The sequence below is a fragment of the Saccostrea echinata genome, unplaced genomic scaffold (assembly GCF_033153115.1).
Source record: "Saccostrea echinata isolate AGI-Se365-2 ecotype Australia unplaced genomic scaffold, CSIRO_AGI_Sech_v1 ptg000006l, whole genome shotgun sequence".
In the NCBI taxonomy this organism is placed as follows: domain Eukaryota; kingdom Metazoa; phylum Mollusca; class Bivalvia; order Ostreida; family Ostreidae; genus Saccostrea; species Saccostrea echinata.
The window spans coordinates 13,086,617-13,109,051 of NW_026889755.1; the positions used below are offsets into that span (position 1 = coordinate 13,086,617).

At 33.4% G+C, this 22,435-nt stretch overlaps 1 protein-coding gene across 1 annotated transcript in view; it reads right to left on the reverse strand.

The window, feature by feature from the left end:
* LOC133180408 (transient receptor potential cation channel subfamily M member 2-like) overlaps nt 1–17,618 on the reverse strand; it is a 47,066-nt gene extending 29,448 nt beyond the window's left edge. The window contains exons 1-8 of the mRNA XM_061314938.1: nt 17,438–17,618; nt 8,244–8,431; nt 7,922–8,036; nt 7,020–7,167; nt 6,444–6,555; nt 6,049–6,145; nt 3,410–3,753; nt 346–453 (exon numbers count right to left, since the gene is read on the reverse strand). Coding sequence (XP_061170922.1) covers nt 346–453; nt 3,410–3,753; nt 6,049–6,145; nt 6,444–6,555; nt 7,020–7,167; nt 7,922–8,036; nt 8,244–8,431; nt 17,438–17,618 — 1,293 coding nt within the window. The remainder of the gene's footprint in view (nt 1–345; nt 454–3,409; nt 3,754–6,048; nt 6,146–6,443; nt 6,556–7,019; nt 7,168–7,921; nt 8,037–8,243; nt 8,432–17,437) is intronic.
* Nucleotides 17,619–22,435: the final 4,817 nt, after the last annotated feature.

Genomic DNA, 22,435 nt, shown 5'->3' on the forward strand with positions numbered 1-22,435 from the left:
ATGCATATTTTACAATAAAGAGGCCCCACAAAGGACGTTTGAAACGATTCAATACGAAAAGAAAAAAAATAGTCAAAATTTTTTTTTAAGCGAACTTTCTTTTGCTAAAGGGGTAAATGACTGATAAATTAAGAGAATACGAGTTTTAAGTCGGAGTGTCTGAAATTGAGTTTAGATTGGTAGATTGTGGCAAAAATCAGGTCGGGACACCCTGTATACAAATCAAGTGTCTGTGGCCTATGGAAGCAAGAAATTTTAAAAGTTAGGTTATCATTATCATAACTTTTATCCTGTTGTTATATGTATCCGCCAAGCTTCGTTAGAAGAATTAAACTAAGAACGTACCGATCTGTAAAGAACTGGCATATCTTTCTTTTTGACAGATACACCGTGATCCATGAGGACTTTGACATAATCGGTTCTATTGGATTTCAGCGCCTCCAATAGTAATATCTGAAAAAGACAGTAATGAGTTAACATGATTAATTCATAAAACTACACTATTTTTTGGTTACTTGATAGCTTTTTATAAGCATTCAGCCTTCCAAATAAGCCTCTTTTGTATTATTTCGTCTATCTTTTATTTTCCAAAAATGATTATGCCATCAAAACCTTGCTTTTTTACGATTGAGAAAGAAAAGAAACAAGAGGCCCATGGGCCACAACGATCACTTGAGTTACTTTGGCCCTGTTGTTCTTCACCAAAATTTCCCCTTGTAATGATACTTATTGTGGCCCAACCCTACCCCCGGGAGTCATGATTTTACGAATTTAAAATTAACACTACCCCAGGATGCTTCCACATAAGTGTCAGCATTTCTGCCCCAGTGGTTCTTGAGAAGATTTTCCCAATAAATTTCATTGTAAACATTTGATTATATATTGTGGCCACGCCCTACCCCTGGGGGTCATGATCTGAATAATTTAGAATATACATTACCCTTTCACATAAGTTTCAGCTATTCTGACCCAGTGCTTTTTAGGGGAGGAGATTTTTAAAATTTTTCCTATATATTTCAATGTAAAAATTGGATTCCCTATTGTGGCTACGCCCTACTCCCACGGGTAATGATTTGATTAGTTTAGAATCTACACTACCCCAGGATGCTCCAACATAAGTTTCAGCTTTTGTGGCCCAGTGGTTCTTGAGGAGAAGGATTTTAAAGATTTTTTGCTATATATATGTATTTTAATGTAAAAATTGGATTCCCTATTATGGTCCAGCCCTACCCCCGGGGGTCAGGATTTGAATAATTTAGTATCTATTCCCTAACAAAAAATACTATAGTAAACTATATTTAACTATAGTTTACTATAGTTAACTATAGTAAATCAAAGTTCCAAAGTTTTCACTATAGTAAATCAAAGTTCCAAAGTTTTTACTATAGTAAATCAAAGATCCAAAGTTTTCACTATAGTAAATCAAAGTTCGAAAGTTTTCACTATAGTAAATCCAAGTTCCAAAGTTTTTACTATAGTTAATTAAAGTTTCAAAGTTTTCCCTATACTTAATCAAAGTTTCAAAGTTTTTTTCATTAGTTTAACAACTTATGTATCTTTATTATTTTTTTATTATTATTATTTAGCCGTTTTAGGGGAGGGGATGGATATGGGGTTGGTTGGAGCTGGTTTTTGTTGTACATCTTTATTTAAACATACGAAGAAGTTAATTCAAATGCAATATTTACATTTATAAATTTAAAAAAAATTACATGTTTACTGAAGTTGATGAAGCAGATATTTTGATTCTAAATGACACAATTTTTTTCATTATTTTTTCTCCATAAATAAGACTTACGTTACATCTGCATAACATTAAAATTAAATGCATTGAAATAAATATTGCTTATTTATCGGCGCAATCGACAACCTTTACATTAAAATTCCTATATTGTACATTATTCTTTTAGGAGAGGGGTCGGATTTTTAAAATGTTCTCTTAAGCTTTTATGAATCTTAAACTTGAAATATCATAAAATGTAAAGAATGCGAATCAAAAACATAATTCCACGGGATTTATAGTACTTAATCAAAGTTTCAAAGTGTTTACATGTACTATAGTAAATTAAAGTTCCAAATTTTTCATTATAGTAAATCAAAGTTCCAAAGTTTTCATTATAGTAAATCAAAGTTCCAAAGTTTTCACTATAGTAAATCAAAGTTCCAAAGTTTTCACAATAGTAAATCAAAGTTCCAAATTTGTTACTATAGTAAATCAAAGTTCCAAAGTTTTCACTATAGTAAATCAAAGTTCCAAAGTTTTTACTTTGGTACTATAGTTAACTATAGTAAACTATAGTTAACTATAGTTTACTGTGGTATTTTTTTCTTAGGGTTCTACCCAAGGATGCTTCCACATAAGTTTCAGCTATTGTGGCACAGTGGTTCTTGAGAAGATTTTTAAAAGATTTCTTCTATATGTTTCAATGTAAAACTTGGATTCCCTATTGTGGCCCCGCTCTACCCCTGTCTGTTGTGATTTTAAAAATTTAATATCTTCACTACCCTAAGATGCTTCCAAATAAGTTTCAGCATTTCTTGTATAGTGGTTCTTTACAAGAAGAATTTAAAAGATTTGTTCTATATATTTCAATGTAAATCTTTGATTCCCTATTGTGCCCACCCCTTACACCCAGGGATTCATGATTTGACCAATTTAGATTTTCACTACCCCAGGATGCTTCACACATAATTTTCAGCATTTCTGGCATAGTAGTTCTTGAGAAGATTTTCAAAAGATTTTTTACTATAAATTTCAATGTAAATCTTTGATTCGTTATTGTGACTCCGCCCTACCCCCGGGGGTCATGATTTTAACAATATAGAATCTACACTACCCGAGGATGCTTCCACTTAAGTTTCAGCTTTTCTGGCCTAGGGGTTTTTGAGAAGATTTTAAAAGATTTTTACTACATATTTCAAGGTAACCTTGGATTCCCTATTGTGGCCCGCCCTACCACCGGGGGTCATGACTTTAAAAAATTAGAATCTATACTATCCCAAGATGCTTCCATAAAAGTTTCAGCTTTTCTGGCCCAATGGTTTTTAGAAAAAGACTTTTTAAGGACCCCATCCTATTTTTGTCTTTTCTTGATTATCTCCCCTTGTAAGGAGGATTGGCCGTCCATTTAAACAATTGAAACTCTCCTTCACGCAAGGATGCTTTGCACCAAGTTTGGTTAAAATTGGCCCACTGGTTCTTGAGAAGAAGTTGAAAATGTGAAAAGTTTACAGACGGACGGGCGGACAATGGATGATCAGAAAAGCTTACTTGAGCTTTCAGCTCAGGTGAGCTAAAAGGGGATTGGTTTTGTGCCTATTTAACCTAATGTGATTTATTATAATGAAAGCTCGGTAATATTTATCAGAAAAAATGCATTACAAAAAGTATACATTATCCTTTACTTACATGGCCACATTCCATAAGAAGATTATGTTCCTGTAACACTTGGTATCCGACGTAAAAATAAAGCGGAAGTGAGGGTGGAGATGTATATTTTGAATCCACAATATATCCCTCTGTACCGAAAGATGTCAGTAATTTTTCGGCAATGGTGACTTTCTTGTCTTTGGTGACTTCGTCCTTATGAGCTTCCAAACTCCAAGATACAACCGGTTTGTCATGCTTATTTTCACTGCACAAATAACCGTTTTCCTTTATAAGGGAACCATTTGGGACTTCAGCGGGAACTTTTGCACTTTCATACGACGAAATGCCGTATAAATCGCCTTTTTCCGGTAATGCAGGTGTTTCTGAATAAGATAAATACTTTTGATCAATCACAGAAACAAGAGGCCCATGGGCAACATCGCTCACCTGAGTAACTTTAGTCATGCTGTTCTTTACCAGATTCCCCCCCCCCCCCCTTGTAATACCTATTGTGGCCCCGCCCTACCCCGGGGGGTCCTGTTTGAACAATTTAGAATCTACACTACCCAAGGATGCTTCCACATAAGTTTCAGCGTTTTCTGGCCCAGTGGTTCTTGAGAAGAAGATTTTTTAAGATTTTTCCTATATATTTCAATGTAAAACTTGGATTCCCTTTTGTGGCCCCGCCCTACCCCCGGGGGTCATGATTTTAATAATTTAGAATCTGCACTACCCAAGGATGCTTCCACATAAGTTTCAGCTTTTCTGGCCCAGTGGTTCTTGAGAAGAAGATTTTTAAAGATTTTTCCTATATATTTCAATGTAAAACTTGGATTCCCTATTGTGGCCCCGCCCTACCCCAGGGGTCATGATTTTAACAATTTAGAATCTACACTACCCAAGGATGCTTCCACATAAGTTTCAGCTTTTCTGGCCCAGTGGTTCTTGAGAAGAAGATTTTAAAAGATTTTTCCTATATATTTCAATGTAAAACTTGGATTCCCTATTGTGGCCCCGCCCTACCCCCGGGGGTCATGATTTTAACAATTTAGAATCTACACTACCCAAGGATGCTTCCACATAAGTTTCAGCTTTTCTGGCCCAGTGGTTCTTGAGAAGATTTTAAAAGATTTTTCCTATATATTTCAATGTAAAACTTGGATTCCCTATTGTGGCCCCGCCCTACCCCCGGGGGTCATGATTTTAACAATTTAGAATCTACACTACCCAAGGATGCTTCCACATAAGTTTCAGCTTTTCTGGCCCAGTGGTTCTTGAGAAGAAGATTTTTAAAAATTTTTCCTATATATTTCAATGTAAAACTTGGATTCCCTATTGTGGCCCCGCCCTACCCCCGGGGGTCATGATTTTAACAATTTAGAATCTACACTACCCAAGGATGCTTCCACATAAGTTTCAGCTTTTCTGGCCCAGTGGTTCTTCAGAAGAAGATTTTTTAATGACCCCACACTATTTTTGTCTTTTCTTGATTATCTCTCCTTGTAAGGGGACTTGGCCCTTTATTTTAACAATTTGAACTCCCCTTCACCCAGGGATACTTTGTACCAAGTTTGGTTAAAATTGGCCCAGTGGTTCTTGAGAAGAAGTTGAAAATGTGAAAAGTTTACAGACGGACGGACGGACGGACGGACAACGGGTGATCAGAAAAGCTCACTTGAGCTTTCAGCTCAGGTGAGCTAAAAATCAAATGTTTCATACATACGATATACATTCGTAGTCCTGTTTTACATACAGACTATAGAGTCGCTTTAATCAGATTAACAAAGCTGGGAATGTTAAAAAAAAGGTTTGGAACTTTACCAGAGAAATATACAAATGCATATATATATATATATATCATCACATACCCTCTTTCGCCAGTGAAATACTAATAAATCAAATGGCTTTAAATTATACTTTCTTTCTCTTCATATATTAAACCAAAGTTTATTTCGAAATCAATTTCAAAATAGGCCTATTTTTCTTACCTTGGGCCTCTGATCTTGAACACTTATTGTTAAGGGAGAACGACGAGGTATTTTTTCCCCTAAATTTATTTGATACTCTAAACATTTGTTTTTAGCACAGACTCTCTAATCACTGTGCCAAGCGGGCGAAAAGGGCTATAATAAACTACATGTAAAGTTAACTATAGCAAATTTTGTTAGGCAACAGGGCTTCGTTTGATTAGAATTGCCTTTCCTTTACGGAAGGATGTTTTCGGCAAGTTAAGAATTATCCTTTGCATATGGAATATAAAAATATTGCATCTTCGATGTGCAAACCGCGATTTCATAAGGGGAAGACCATTTTATTCTGAGAGGGGGGCTGCCATTTTTTTGGAAATGAATAATCTGACCTCGAAAAAAATAATCTGTCCTCGACCGACAAGAAAATAAATAGTCTGACCTTGACTTGTGCCCCCCCCCCCCAACACACACGAAATAGAGTTTTGGAGTTGGGACATTTCCTTTCTTTTTTTTGTTTAACAAACTTTTTTCAGTGAAGAAGAAAATTAATTATCTGTCCTTGATCATTTGGAAAATAAATAATCTCTCCTTGACTGGCATGAAAATGAATAATCTGACTCGAAAAATTTTGCCAGCACTCCCCCCCCCCCTTTAGAATCAAATGATCGTTCCCTAAGAAAATTTCCATACAAACCATACAAACCGTACCATGCACTTCTTCCAATGCCCACCCCCTTACCACTGCTTCACCAACAAGCTTGGGAAACATCAATGGATCATCATGTTCAGTGTCAAACTCGCTCACCTAAGGTAAAGAATTGATTTTGTCCAGTTTCAGTATCACTAAACTTTGATTTTTGTAAAACCTAGTCATAGATTTAAGACTAGAGTTTTTACCTTGATTCAAGTTCTCTTCACAACATTGATCTAGGATGGATAAAGGGAACAAAAATATACTACATGCAAGTGACATCGAACGGATGTATTTATCAGTGTGGGGCACCCGCAAATTTTGCAGACTTAATATTCCACTTCAAATTGTAGTTTGAAGAAACCGGCCTGTTGCAGTCTGAAAGCTTCTAAAACAAATGCATACATCATACCATCCACGGTCTTTCTCTCAGTTTCTTGAGGTTCTTTTCCAACTCATCAAAGTGATTGTCATCGAACTTGAGTCCAAATAGAAGTGCTGCCTGGCTTCGAAGGTTATCCTCGCTATATTCAACACAAACAAAAGTATCAAATAGTGAATAATCTGTTATAATGTTGTGCGAATATGATAGAATTCAACAAAAGCTCATTCGTATTAGAGAGATTAATTGACTGTTGTTTTACGTCCCGTTGATGAATTTTTTACTCATATAGAGCCGTCACCATATACCGGTAAAAGGTTTCAAATTTAGAATTTACTCGGCACTCAGGGCCATTGAGCAGTGAGGGTTCTTTATCGTGCCAACGCCTACAGTGACACGGGGCCTCGGTTGTTAAGATTTCATCCAAAGGACTTCAAATTTTGACTTCAAAGTATCGAGCGCCTTGCGAAGGAACAGTTGCTTCCTATTTTTTCTCAATTTGGATCAGTCGCGGCTGTGATTCGAACACACGCCCTTCCGATTACCATATCAGAGAGAGAGAAAAAAAGGAAAGGAATAGTTCAAACCTTTTACATTTTTTTTTACCTTTTGAGAAAGTCCAGGATGATATCCGCTGCTTTGCCTGAACCCTTGATGACGATGACCGGCACATTTTTATGGACAGCTTCAGCAACATGTTTAATGTCATCAACATCTCCCTCCAGAAGGATTATTACAATCGGTATATGCATGACTATGGATGAAAAACATATATTTTCATTTATAAACCTCTTTGATATTAAGGCTATCTGATTTTTTATATATGTAAGACTTTGGTGGTTTTTAATTTTAGACCTCATTTCCCAGTCTTCTCTTTCATTTCCTACATTTCCGATTCCCGGTAACAACTGGACAGAAGTAATGTCAAATGCATGGTGTTTGCTTAACGGCTAATCGGCATTGCGTTGCCCGGATAATATCAACAATAAAGGTAAGAATAATTTCGAATTATTACGGTGAATAATAGACTGTCGATCAATTTAGTATATGACTCTTATTCTTAGGCGAATATTAATGCTATGCAGGGTTCTCCATCATTTCAAATTTAAGGTCAAACACAACGTACATGAAATTTTCAGTGTACCTTTCCCAGTGATAATTTTCTGAGGTATTCTGAAACGTAGGAAATTTCGGTTCTTTGTGTATTGCAAATCTTTTCCAGCCATTTCAAATGGATTAAAGTTCACGATATGAATACCCTATTTAAACCCGAGAGAGAGAGAGAGACAGACTTTACAGTCATTGCTTTTTGGGTAAAACTTTTAGTTTTCCTTAGTTGCGTAATAAATTCTATGAACTATTGCACAGCCTAGGAAAGTCCTAATGATGATGCTTATCAATTTTTTTTTGTTTTGTACATACAGTGTTTACATAACATTCCTTAAATACCTATGTATATAGTAATTTTAATAGAAAATATTAATTATAAAATGTCCAAGTGTAATTACCAAAACCAGGAATATGTTCTTCTGTAGTTAAGCTTGTGAAGATAGATACCATTTGTTTCTGAACAAATTCTTCTAGTTCTAATAAGTTGGACAAGTTCATAACAGCACTGTTTGGCTGGAAACAAAATTAATTTATATAAAACAGAACCGTTTGGCTTTCAATTACATTATTTCACTATCAAGAAAGAGGACATTCATGAAACATTATAAATACTTTTGTAGCATTTTTATGCTGTGTTCATTTTAAATTGTATTAAACACATTGTATGATTTTATACGATATTGCTTTAAGGTGTAGACTCCAATATCCAAATATTCGTACACTGAGTTTTTCTTGATCTTCAATTTGGATTTGGCCTTTTTCAGTAGAATCTGTTGATGAAGTTCCAATTAATATAATATCGTTTCCTTTTTTAGTCTTTGACTTCTCCATTGTGGTGTAAACATCTTTTGCGTCTCTTACAATCTTTGATACACCCACATTTTTATTGCCGTAAAGAATCCACGTATCTGAAAAATCAAAAAAAGTCCAATATTAATAATTTGTTTAATCAGGTTTATTTTGTGAAATACTTGGATGTTTTACTGATGGCAAAGTAGCAATTTACCTTGAAAGACAAAATGTCACTTTTTTATCACCACTTTGTATACATCATTGACATCATTTTTGCATATCTCAAAATACACACATTTTTAGGCTTTCAAACTAGGTTCGTTGGATAATTTTTTAAAAAAACTTCTTAAAAACTCCTTTAATAAGAACCTTTGAGTTCAAAACATATATCTGATTTAGAAGTGAAGTCAACGGGAAATAAACATATACGAAAATTACGAGAGAGGATCCATCATTATTCGTGATTTTAAGGGAAAAAAAATACATGTAGCAATTTCAGAAAATTAAATACAACAATTTGAAATCCATTATTAAAAGATTAAAAGACGTTAATTCATTGTATTAAAAACTCTGATTTCCTACAGTAAAAACGTGGATACTAAAGTAAAATATGGTTAACTAAAGCCTTATTTTGTTATGGACGATTTGAAAAATCCTTTGGATCATTTACAAATTAGAAATCCTTTGTTTAACCACAACTTTTTTGGCTTTTGATTGTATGTACTCCGAGACACGTATGAAAAATAAGCTTGCAAAGGTCCGTCTTTTAAAATCTTCTTATTTAGTTTATGAGTTCGTCTATGTATTCAAATTAAACAAAAATTATTGTTCGTCGGAACTTCTTGAAAGCCGGGGCCTAATTTAAAAGGCAAAGATATTTGGGAATATATTAAAGTAGTTCTGTCTTCATAATTATACAGATTCAATGTACACGTAGTAATTAACTGAACATAGTTGATATTTATTATCACAAGAATGTATAAGTTGCCATGTAATTTTGATTTCAGACAAATATATGATTTAAGGAGGGATTCTTCTCGTAAGAACACTTATTTCTTATATTTAAAAATCAATGAAATTTTCACAGAATCAAGAAGACAATATCATTAAGTGATGGTATCAGTTAGATTAAATTTGACCGTTTTATTTTAGAGGCAAGGTAAGGTCAAGGTCAATATCTTTTCCCTGGATATTAGGAATAAAAAATTACTGTTGCCAATCATGCGATGCCTATTTCTATTTTAATAAATTAAATGGGTTTTTTTTCTTTTTGCATGAAGAGATATTACCATATAGGGTCTATAAGTATTTATAATGTTAAAAATTCCAAAATAATTGTAACTTATAAATATGTTTGAACTGTGAATACTAGAGAAATCATTTTACATCAGAACAATAGTGAAATGCTTGAACGAGGATACATGGGAAGGTTGATTTATTGATTGTTTGACAAGATGCACCCATTCGAGGAAAAACTATCACTCTCGGCACTTGCAAAATCTACCGTTCAAATAAAAAACGAAAGATGTGAAAATTATTACAATTACATTGTATTATACCACAAATCGTTGCCTAGTACAAGGTAATATGTGTCAAAAATTGATACAAAAAGAATTTGAACGAATTCGGAATACTATTGATACATGTACAAAGGGAAGTTATCCCCCAAAATTGTTTGACAAAAAATCAGAAAATAGCCCTTTCTTAAACCGCCCAACCTAGATGTTGATAGAAAATCAAATTTATCTATTAAAAAAAAACTCTAGATGATAGTGAGTATTAAGTTCAAAATGAGAGTCCATCCACAATTCTGGACGACAGTCAATCTACACTTCCTAATGACGGTCAGTCTACAATTTTAGATGAAAGTGAGACATTGCGTAAAGAATTCGATCAAATCTATGATAATATAGAACCAGAAGTTGATGTTTCATGAGAACTTGAAATGAATAACAAAACAAATGATAAAGATGGAAAACAAGAACCAAGTATGTCTGTGTAATATTTACATGCTCTTCACAAGATGAAAATGAAACTAATTGAGTGTCATATGAAATTCAATGAAAAAAACGCATTAACAGAGACGATTCAGAGACTAGAGAAGAAACTAGACAAAACTTCTGAAGGAGATCGTGACAGTCCCATCTTGAAACCAGAAGTCTCTGATGAGACTGTAGCTCTACTGGTTTGTACTTATAACAAAAGAAGATAAAAGTAGCACTTATACGTGAAACTTTGCAACAGCAATAAATAGAATAATGATCCTTGGTTTAGTCTCTTTTTTCGGCAAGATTTATATTAATCATCAAAACTGTAGGATGAATAGCCTTTTAAAAGAATTTTACAGAAATTTCGGTTTAAGTAACCATGGCAACATCATTCAACAAATAAAAAAAAATAAAGACAATTATGTATCTTAGTGTAGTCTACTTGTGTGATGAGTTATACTGAAATCAGACAAAACTGTAGGAGGAGTAACATTTTTTAAGTATTTCAAAGAAATTTCTATTTTTAGTAACCATGGCAACACCGTGCATCGAAATCAAAAACCAATATATAGAATTATGTATCTTAATGTTGTCTACTTGTGTGCCAAGTTATACTGAAATCAGACCAAGACTGTAGCGGAGTAGGGTATTGAAAGAATTTCACAGAAATTTCTATTTTTAGTAACCAAGGCAACACCGTTCACTGAAATCAAAAACCGATATACAGAATTATACATCTTAGTGTAGTCTACTTGTGTGCAAAGTTATATTGAAATCAGATCAAAACTGTAGGAGGAATAGCGTTTTGAAAGTTTTTCACAGAAATTTCTATTTTTAGTAACCATGGCAACATATTTCATTGAAATCAAAAACCGATACACAGAACTATGCATCTAAGTGTAGTCTACTTGTGTGCTATGTTATACTGAAATCAGACCAAAACTGTAGGAGGAGTAGTGTTTTGAATGTACTTCCCAAAATATCTATTTTTAGTAACCATGGCAACACCGTCCATTGAAAGTAAAAACCGATATACAGAATTCTGTATCTTAGTGTAGTCTACTTGTGTGCCAAGTTGTATTGAATTCAGACTAAAACTGTAGGAAGAGTAGCATTTTGAAAAATTGTTGACAGACAGATAGACGGACGGACGACGGACTCCTTACTTTTGCATAAGCTCCTCTGGTCTCTTACCAGTAGAGCTAAAAATTGAACCAAGCAAATGAAAGAGAGCTGACACTTGAAAAAATATTAAATCAAAACAATGCTACGACTGAACAAGTAAAGCAGAGAGTACAAGTTTTTGACATAAACGTGAACAGATTGACGAGGCAGCAAAATTGACTGCACAGAAAACTTCTCGGGGAAAGGAATGTACAGTGGAAATAAAAGACGATGCAGGCAAAAGTAAGGTTCATTATGTTCCCAGTGATGATGAGATTAGTAATGATCACTCTGTTTCAAAGAGACGAAACCAGGCTTTTCCTAAACTACCTAACTAGTTCCTTCCCCTACCAACGTCATCGAAGTTCAATACCTCGAACCTGGACTGGAAAGTCTCCGAACCATTATCAAAGCTATAAAAATTATGGTGTAAAGAGGGGCTCATACTATCACGAATCGAACAGCATTCCAACCGATGTTATGTGCGACTTTTACGGTTACATTTGGGACTTGACTATAATTAATCCATAATTATGAGTTGTGCTTATGTTGTAACTAAAAAGATGGTCATGACATATACTGTATATATACATACATACATATATATTAATACATGATTTACATGAATGTATGCCATATATACTCACTATTACTCTGTTATTTGTAATGATGTATTGATCAACAAAGCATGTATTTTACTCATACATGTAGCATACACATAATGTTATTATGTTATATCATTAATGTATTATTACATGTTCTATATCGATGACAGTATTTCTTAGTGTCTCCGGACTTGAAAGTGTATTATTACTTATTACATAATTTTAATAGATGCACCAATGATTCATGATTGAGTCATACAGTATTACAGAAGTGTATTCCGACCGCTGCTGACTATATTTTGGCCGATGTGGACCTTTTAAATGATATAAATTTTTTTTAAAGTAACTGATCCCACATATTGATCAAATCATGCAGAAATATCTGTATGTATTCAGTGCAATAAGCCCAATAGTGAAGTTACCTCTAGATCAAGAGCTTTACAGTTGAAATTTTTTTAAATGCTCTTATAAATGGGAAAATATTTCAAAATTTAAATTATAAGTTGTTTTGTCTGATCCTTAATTACTAGAACAGATTTTATCCTATGAAAATACAATTAATGAACAAAATGCAGAAGGTATAGATAAAGCTACAGAGGCACTTAATTCAATTTTACAAGATTTAGCAATGAAATCTTGTAAAATCATCAATTGTAAGAAAAAAAAAGGCTAAGAGGAACAAACCAAGGTTTGACACTCAGATTAAAGATTTGAAAACAAACTGTGTTAATGCTAGGAACTAAGATGAAAAATGAACCTTTTAATTCAAAAATTAGATGTGATTATTTTACTCACTGTAAACAAATGAAAAAAAAATGGTAAAACAACAAAAGAATTTATTCCAGAAAAAATTAGATGATAAATTATTGAATTGGAAAGAAACAAACCCCAAACAATACTGGGAAGTGCTTAATTCTCTTAAAAGAGATAAAAGCTCTAATAATAAAGCAGATATATTAGTAAACATCAATAAAGTTATAAACCATTGTAAGACACAAGGTATATGTAAAGAAAATCAATAAAGATTTTCAGAAAAGAATTCAAGATCATGTAATTCAGTATAATTTTTTTTGAAAGAAAACTTAATTACTGACCAACCATTAACCATCACTAAAGTCAAGAAATTAATTCATAAGCTTAAAACTAATAAAAGTGCAGGACCAGATCTTTTTCCAAATGAAATATTAAAACATACCTCAGTGGTTACTTGTAAAGCTATAATTAAACTATTAAACTTAATATTGCATGCCGGAGATCTCACTCCAGATACTGCATAGCAAAACTATTTAGTGCTATACTTAAAAAAATTAATGCTACATTATGATAAATTATTCTCAAAACAACTATTTGGCTTTAGAACAGACCACAGAACAACAGACAGCCTTTTTCTTCTTAAAACTTTAATAACAAAATACATTGTTCGAAATAAAACAAAAATATATGCATGTTTTTGTGGATCTGCGCAAAGCATTTTACACTGTTTGGCATAATGGCCTTTTATACAAATTAATGAACAATCAAATTGGCCAATTTTTTTTCCTAAAATTATTCAAAGTACAGTAAAACTTGTCTAATCCGGCGACCAGTGGTTCCAAAATTTTTCGCCGGATTAGACAACATCCGGATTGGAGAAAATTGAACCGTTATAGCAAGTTAAAAATTACATAGATATAAACAGAGTAGTAAATAAATACTTTATCAAATGTCATTTTTTAGGTTTCACTTGAAAAAATCGTCTATTTTGTTTGTTTTGAACTCTGTTTGTTCTTCAGAATTTTCATTTCTGTTTAAGTTTTATATCTCTTGTCATTCATTAAATTTGAAAATCGTTCAATGTTTTAAACACGCTCCAAAACCTCATCGTAGCTGTAAATATTATTTTGTTAGGGACAGATTCCTTATTAATTTCTTTCTTTTAAAATTGAATATTTAGACACGGTATTTGTTTATTTCAAATGTTATAATGAATATTGGACCAAAATCTTCTGTCGTTATGGTCGTTGTAAACTAGCGACACAAAGGGAAATGATTCGAATTGCACGTCGAGCACGCAAAACGAAAGTAGAAAGGAGGTCATGAATAAGTCTTCAAGTTTTTCTACAGACATGCTACACGCAACCATCACTATCACTCGTTCCTTTGCGAGTTTCCTCGCCGTACTTGAGTCATCGATGTTTTTTTTTAATCACGTTTGTTAAAATCTAAACTGTCCATACAGGATAGATCATTAACGGGACAATAATTACCCCAACGCGAGACTTCTCTAATGACCAGCGGGCACAGGTAAAAATAAGTGGCCGGAGTAGAGGAGATAATTTGTACTAATTATGAGTAGTTAGTTCTTTAAATAGCGGCCGGTTTACAGAATAGGCAAGATCCGGATTGAGCAACATTTATTTAACATAAATTATGAAGAAAATTCAAGGGACTAAAATATTACGCCGGACTGAACAACATGCCGGAATGCACAACATCCGGATTCAACAAGTTTTACTGTATGTGCAATTCATGTGAATCAGCTATTAAATTCGAAAACACTCATTCCAATTATATTAAACTTGATAGAGGAGTAAAACAAGGGCATAGTATAAGCCCAACATTATTCAATTGTTCTATTAATTACCTACTTGACACATTTGATCAGTCGTGTGATCCACTAATACTCGAATACACACATGTATCTACTTTAAGCTTTGCAGATGACCTTGTTCTGCTCTCAGAGTCCCATACTGATTTACAGAATACACTGAACAAATTGCAAAATTATTGCTTAAATTGGCAACTAACTGTTAATACTACAAAAACAAAAGTTTTAACTTTTCAAAAGATATTTAAAGCAACCCCTGTTTTTATTATGATAATCACCCTCTTGAAGAAGTAAAAGAATATAATTTCCTTGGCACAATAATTGATCACAAAGGTAGTGGAAACAAAGGAATACTAGAGCTGTCTAAGAAAGCTTTGAAAGCAATATTCTCCCTACGAAAAAAATTCTCCATTTTACATTTACCTGTGAAGTTGTCTTGTAGATTATTTGACACTCTTGTTCGCTCTATGTTATGCTTTAATAGTGAAATCTGGCTTATGGATGATTACCTTCAATCGTACAGAGCAATGCTTAGAGCAATGAAAAATAAGAACTCAAGTGATGATCTCGCGTTACAAGAAAAATCTGTCTATCAAAACGTACATGCCAGATATTGTAAAACAGTTCTAGGACTCAACAAAACAGCATGCAATATTTCATCATTATGTGAACTAGGTAGGCTTCCAGTCTCTTCTTTATTAAAACTAAAGATATAATACTTTGTACGACTAAACTCTCAGAATGTAATCCATCCCCATGATTGAAGAGTCATATATATCAACATGTCTTTGCATGAAGAGGGATTTTACTCGTGGCATACCCTCGCACTGTCTATATTTAAAGAAAATAGTAATGACTACAGAAAAAAGAGGAAAAATTTAACAACATTCAAAATTCAGTTTAAAAGAATTTGAAGAAAATAGTAATAGAAAATTATAAAGACAAAACTATGAAAAAAGTATCTAAATTCACAGGAAACTCTAAACTATACTTGTACAGTAAAATAAAACACAATATCTAAATGGAAAAATATCTTATGCTTGAAAATAGTTTCAAGAATAGACAATTGCTAACTAAATTTCGAACAAGTGACTACTGCCTACTGATAGAAACTACTGGACATAAGAAAATACCTCGACAGCAAAGACTATGCACTTCATGTAATGCTATTGATGATGAATTTCATATCTTTTAACAATGTAATTGTAATATACAAGCAAGGAATATACTTATAACAAGATGTGTTTGTGAAACACTGATGCCCCCGTATGGCAGCTTATGGCGAAGGTTAGCGTTCTCAAATGCAAGTCAAAATCCAGGCCAAAAGATAAAAAATGTTGGTATCCAAATAAAGGCCTCGTCTCGAGGAATAGACCTGTGAAATTTGAAAGCCATAGCTGCAACTGTTCAAAAGTTACGGTGAAGGTTAAAGTCTTTTAATAGTAAGTAAAACGTCAATGTCAAGGTTAAAGTTGTTGGTATCCAAAGGAAGGTCTTGTCACAAGGATTACATATGTGAAGTATGAAAGCCCTAGCATCAACGATTCAAACGTTATGGCCAAGGTTAAAGTTTTTCGAAAATAGGTCAAACTCCTATGTCAAGGTCAAAGGGGTTGGTATCCAAGGGAAGGTCTTGTCACAAGGGTTACATATGTGAAATATGAAAGCCCTAGCATCAACCATTCAAAAGTTATGGCCAAGGTTAAAGTTTTTCAAAGTAGGTCAAACTCCTATGTCATGGTCAAAGTGGTTGGTATCCAAAGGAAGGTCTTGTCACAAGGATTACATATGTGAAGTATGAAAGCCTTAGCTCCAACCGTTCAAAAGTTATGGCCAAGGTTAAAGTTTTTCAAAAGTACTTCAAACTCCTAGGTCAAGGTCAAAGAGGTTGATATCCAGAGGAAGGTCTTGTTACAAGGGATACACATGTGAAGTTTGAAACTCCAACTGTTCAAAAGTTATGGCCAAGGTTAAAGTTTTTCAAAAGTAGGTCAAACTGCAATGTCAAAGACAAAATGTCAAAGTTATTGGTATCCAAAGGAAGGCCTTGTCACAAGAAATTTACATATGTAGTTTGAAACCCTAAGCACCAACTGTTCAGAAGTTTTGGCCAAGGTTAAAGTCTCATAAAATTTTGCAAAAGTGGGTCAAACTCCAAGGTCAAGGTCAAATATGATGGTATCCAAAGAAAGGTCTTGTCACGAGGAATACACATGTGAAATATGAAAATCATGGCTCCAACCAATCAAAAGTTATGGGCAAGGTTAAAGTTGACAACAGACAGACAGACAGGACAAAAACAATATACCCCCGGGATCTTTCGATCCAGGGGCATAAAAACCATGCTAGATTATTGTACCTCATTCTATCTTAAATCATCCATACAAAAACTTGAATATATACTTCGTCCTACATGTACAGTTGAAGTTATACCGGCTCTTAGCACTTTTATAAAAAAATCATTAGAATTAAGAAATAAAAGGTCCACATCGGTGTAACAAATATTGAGTAAATAACTTAAATTGCGCCTATTGTTTATAAACATCCAATTTTCTCTATTTTTTTTTTTATGTTGGATGGTATTGCGTGACCTATATGGGTGTATTATGCAATAATGCAATAAAGAAATTTTATATATAAATAACATTAAATGGAAATTGCATGTCTTCAGAGAATGTTTTATTTAAAAAATGCTCAAGGTCTTAAATTAATACTAAATGAACTACACTGGTAATGTAATACATTTGTAGTTTTGAATGTAAATCTCTTGTCACCAACCTCCCCCACTGCTTTTGTGAGTCTCAATCAGTGCCGTCTGAAAAACTGATTTTGGCCAGGCTCTGGGGACAAAGCTGTCCGAGTCACCGATTACGGACAAAACAAGTTTTGGAGTTCCGAACTCCTTAACCAGAGGTTCCCAAATCTTCCCAGATGTGTCGTTCATGTCACTTTGATCCATTGTTAAATTTCAGGACAATCTACAAAATAATATTGCTGTTGTGGGAGTAAAAGAAGTTTGATCAATGTTAGTAAGTGTATCGACTTATTATCCCCTACCGGTGAAACCGGAAGGGACTATAGGTTTCCTCTGAGTCTGTCCGTCCATCTGTCGGTCTGTCAGTATGTCCCACTTGGTTTTCCGGACTTTTTTTCTAAACGTTTACAGATATTGAGCTTTTTTGTATGTGAGTGTATCTTGATTAGTTACAGATCAAGTTTGCATTTCGTTCTGCTTCAATGATTTTTGACGGAATTACGACCTTTTCAATTTTTCTGGGTTTTCCGCACTTTTTTCTAAACGCTTGCAGATATTGAGCTGATTTTTGGTATGTGACTTAACCTTGATGAGTTATAGATCAAGTTTGCATTTCGTTCGGCTTCATTGATTTTTGAAGGAATTATGGCATTTTCATTTTTTTACCAGATTACACTTGCCGGTAGGGGACTAGTATTGCTAATGCAACACTCTCAGAATGCTTGTATTTAACAGTTACACATACGATTCAACAAATCAGATTTGAAGTTTAGCGTTTATTTGGAGTCGCACTTATTAGCTTACTTACATAGCGGTTCCACAAATCAGAATTCCAGTTCCAAAATAAACACGTGTTGTGTATTTATTAATAAAATGGTCTTTTAAAATTTTTTATAAATTCAATAATGTAACGATTCAAAGGCATAAAAGACATGCTATTAAAACTTCTTTCATAAATATATAAGCCTTCCAAACAATAAATTTATTTCCCTTACCTGCTTAATGCAGAATATTTCAATAAGATACCCGACCAAAAAATTACACCATCAAAACATATACTTAAAAAAATTTAAAACAGGTTAGAGTACACATCAGCCTTTAGAAATTGTTTTGCAATATGGTCAATATTACGTCGACGCATTTCAATTTTCAAAGTCAGTTGGAACAGTTGTTGCAGATGATTACACTTGTTTGAAACTTGAATTTTAGAACTTAATCGATATGTTTTCTGAAAATGTATGTCCTCGTACAAGGATTTCACACATTGGTTTCAAATGTTCAACAAAGAACTACCGCTATTTAAATACAATGCCTGCATTTTGAATAAAAGGCATTTAAATTTAGATGAAATACTTTTTTGGAGATGTTTACTATTTTATCCTTCAATCTTACAGTTAAAAGGGTGAGGATAACGAATAATTATCGGTCTAAAGAAATATCTATATAGATTACAAATCTGGGGACAGCGCATACGCAGGCTTTTTTCAATACACTATCAGAGATAGCTTTATTATTTTGTTTACCCATGGCATTTCAGTAGTTAATAGTTATTATCTCTAAAAATATCATTAATAACGTTTTCATTTGCCTCGCGTTTACATTGCATTTAGTACTGGAAATGGTGAAATCAAGATTTTTTTTTGTTTAACGTCCCATTCGAAGTAAAGAAATACAGATGGAAAACAAATCTAAACAACTTAATTCGCCATTTTCTTCCGTTTTGTGGAGCAGTAGACACAAGTAAAAAGCAGACTCTTTGAACGAACGATTGAAAAGTATCAATACCGTGTCAGGGTTTTGGTCGATAATTTCTCAAGAATGTAAGAATTCAGTTCTCTCTGCCGTGGAATAGAATTTTTCAAGGCAAGTTATTCTTTGGGTAAAGTTACCTGACCAACATACATTAAGCTTAATCTTTGGGGATTCATCGGTAGGAAAGCAAACTACAATGTTCAAATCACATAAATATAGCCATAAATAGATAAGGTATTTAAATGCGTCTACCTGGCTTGTGTGTTTGACTGGTAAATGTTCATATTGTGCCCCTGCTGTTTTTTTTTCTTTTAAATAAATGTCAGTTAATTATTATGGATTGGTGTTCTCGTCAATTTTTGAGTCCTCTCTTTGGTTATTCCTTACGTATAACGCGAGTGAACTTATTTCAAATGATATTTTCATTTCAGGTCTTTTTAAAATAAAAAAACACACACACCATTTTTGAGCTATATATTCAATTCCCAGAGAGACAAAAAAAAGACAAAATCTTTTTTTATGTCAACAGAACACCCATTTTGATGTTGCAAAAGAAAGTATGGCCTCTGTTTACAATAAATATGAAGTTCTAGGTACCAGTTCTTGTAAAAAAGTTTTGTTTCATTTTTTAAATTTGACCCCCAAGGTGAAAATAAAAAAATCAAAATCTTATTTATCATACGCAAGACACACCAAAGCTTCTAGCAAAAGATGTATAGTCGAGGACTACACGTTAAATTACGCTTTATAAAATCTAGGAACAGAAATATATGTATTTTAATTACCTATTTTATTGAACATTATAATTCTGCTAAGATATGAAACTTTTTTAAACTGGTTATATTAATGTTTTGTTTTGTTTTTTTTTTCAAAATATAACATTTTGATTCAAAGCATCAAATCGTCTGAATACGTTCTATTTCCAATATGGAAGAGTTATAGTTCTTAGTACGCTCTTTTGTGAAAAAGTCGGAAAAATATACAAATCTCGCGGGATTTCTGGGAAAAACGTAACATAAACACATGTTGAATGTCAATCAACAAATCCTTACAAAAATGCAAATGAAACATTTTATTGTTGTGGACTTTATATGCATCAAAAGTAGAAACAACAACGATATCAATTTATACCTATTGTTGATCGTACATGTTTGTATCTATTCATCGAATGGTACATCTAAATACAACGGCACATGCCTCTGAAATGTCGTGTTTTTATTAATGGATGATATATTTAGGATTCTCGTTCCCTTGCATACGTCTATTAGTTTTGCTATCCTTTAATTGGAATGACAAATACAATAAACATTCAAAATTGGACAGAGATTGGTATGTTTTTATATTATCCGCATCGTCATGCTGTCCCAGTCAGACGATCAAACGCGTCTCTAATTTGAAGAGTTCCATTAATGGAAATCAAATGTATTCCCTAAATCTATTAAACCTGATGCCGATGATTTCTGCAAGCGTGCAGTGATGATGAACATCACAGTAAATGTGAAGTAATGAACATTTATCGTTTTGTCATTCGCACCTGTAGCAAATTCAAAACATATCTCCTCAATATTTAAAAAAAAAAAACTAATTTTCCGGAAGCTTGCGATCGTATCGAGTTGCTTTTATACATTATACACTCCCATCTTTTGGGAAAAGTTATAAATTTGATATTTGATTAAAACTGAGCAAAAAAAAAAAAGCATTTATATCAATAATTGAGATAACGCAGTACAGTTAAGGCTACACATGAAGATAATATGGTAATGAGGTCATAATGAGGTTTGACGTCATGACAGTTGCTCCGCCTTGATAGATCTATATAAGGAAATAGAGCTCAAAAAAGCTATTTAATGATGATTGCGAGAATTTGTAATGAATGTCTGTATTTTCAGGTTTAAATAAATAAACATTAGTGATTTTCTCTTATATAGTAACAACACGTCTTCGAAATAATTCTCTTTTTATTGTGTCGTTTGGCTGCATTCGGCTTCAGCCAAGCGCTTGCACTCGGTGACACGGAATGTTGTTTACATCTAAAAACGTGGCGACAGCAGCTGAGATATGCAGTAGATAAATGCAACAATCAGGCAATCTTCAAAGAGAATAGGGATAAAATAAGAGACCTAGGCCTTGTTTATGTTTTTGATGAGAAGATGATGACGTTATTTCGGGAAATCATGGGAAACTGAGACGATCCGCACTACCTCCCTAGGTCCTTTTCTGTTCATTAAGGTGTGTATGCGCATAGGTATTAACATGTAGACATACTGTTCTTTACATAGATGTAAAATAACCGTGAACATGTACAATAAGATGTATTATTACAGCCGTCACAAACTGTAATGCAGTGCCTTGTGTGTATGCCCCCCCCCCCCCACACATTATGAAAGTTGCACAGTTTTTAACATGTAATGATGTTGTCCTTTGGCATACATGTACAAACATGTAACATAATATAAGCAGAGCATGTCATGATATCAAATTATAATTTAGATGCAGTCACACTTACAATGTATTTCAATGTGAAGTCAAACTGCACGGTGTATAATGTACGTGCACTGTACATACAAGAGTATAAGACCCTATAAATTTTAATTTATACCTCTGGCAATCAAAAATGTGTGAATTTTAGGATTTCAGATTTTACCAGTGCTTCATATGTGAAATTCATCCGTAGAACTTTTCTTTCTGTATCACTAGGCTGTAAATTTGTAGAATTTCTACATTAGTGAAGATTGATATTTGAATTTTCATTTGTCTGACCACATGTACATTAAGCCAGTCTTATATGTATATACATGTATTTATTAACAGTTTATATGTATAATTCTTTTATCATTGTAGCTGCCACAGAACTGGTTAAGACTGGCATTTACATCAGCCAGAACTATCAAAATAGATGCATCAATTTCTCCACTGGGTATGATCACACTAAAGCATTTCACATTAAGTTTATAGTATGCCAGTGTTAAATTTTTTTTTTAAATTTTGTATGGGTGAAAGAATTAAATGCTATCTCTAGTATATTGATTTATTTTTTTCTACTTAAATTGAGTATAGCTACCAATTCTACTTTTGCAAATGTCATCGGTTTCAATTTCCCAGAAAAGTTTTGTATCAAAAGTTTGTTTCCATTTATTTTATGAATTTCAGAAAATATAGTATAGCATGGTTTGTTTTGCACAATGCAATGTCATTTCATTATACAATAGTAATCATTATGTATTTCACTCATTACATATATATTGTGTTGTAGCTACTCCCAAACAATT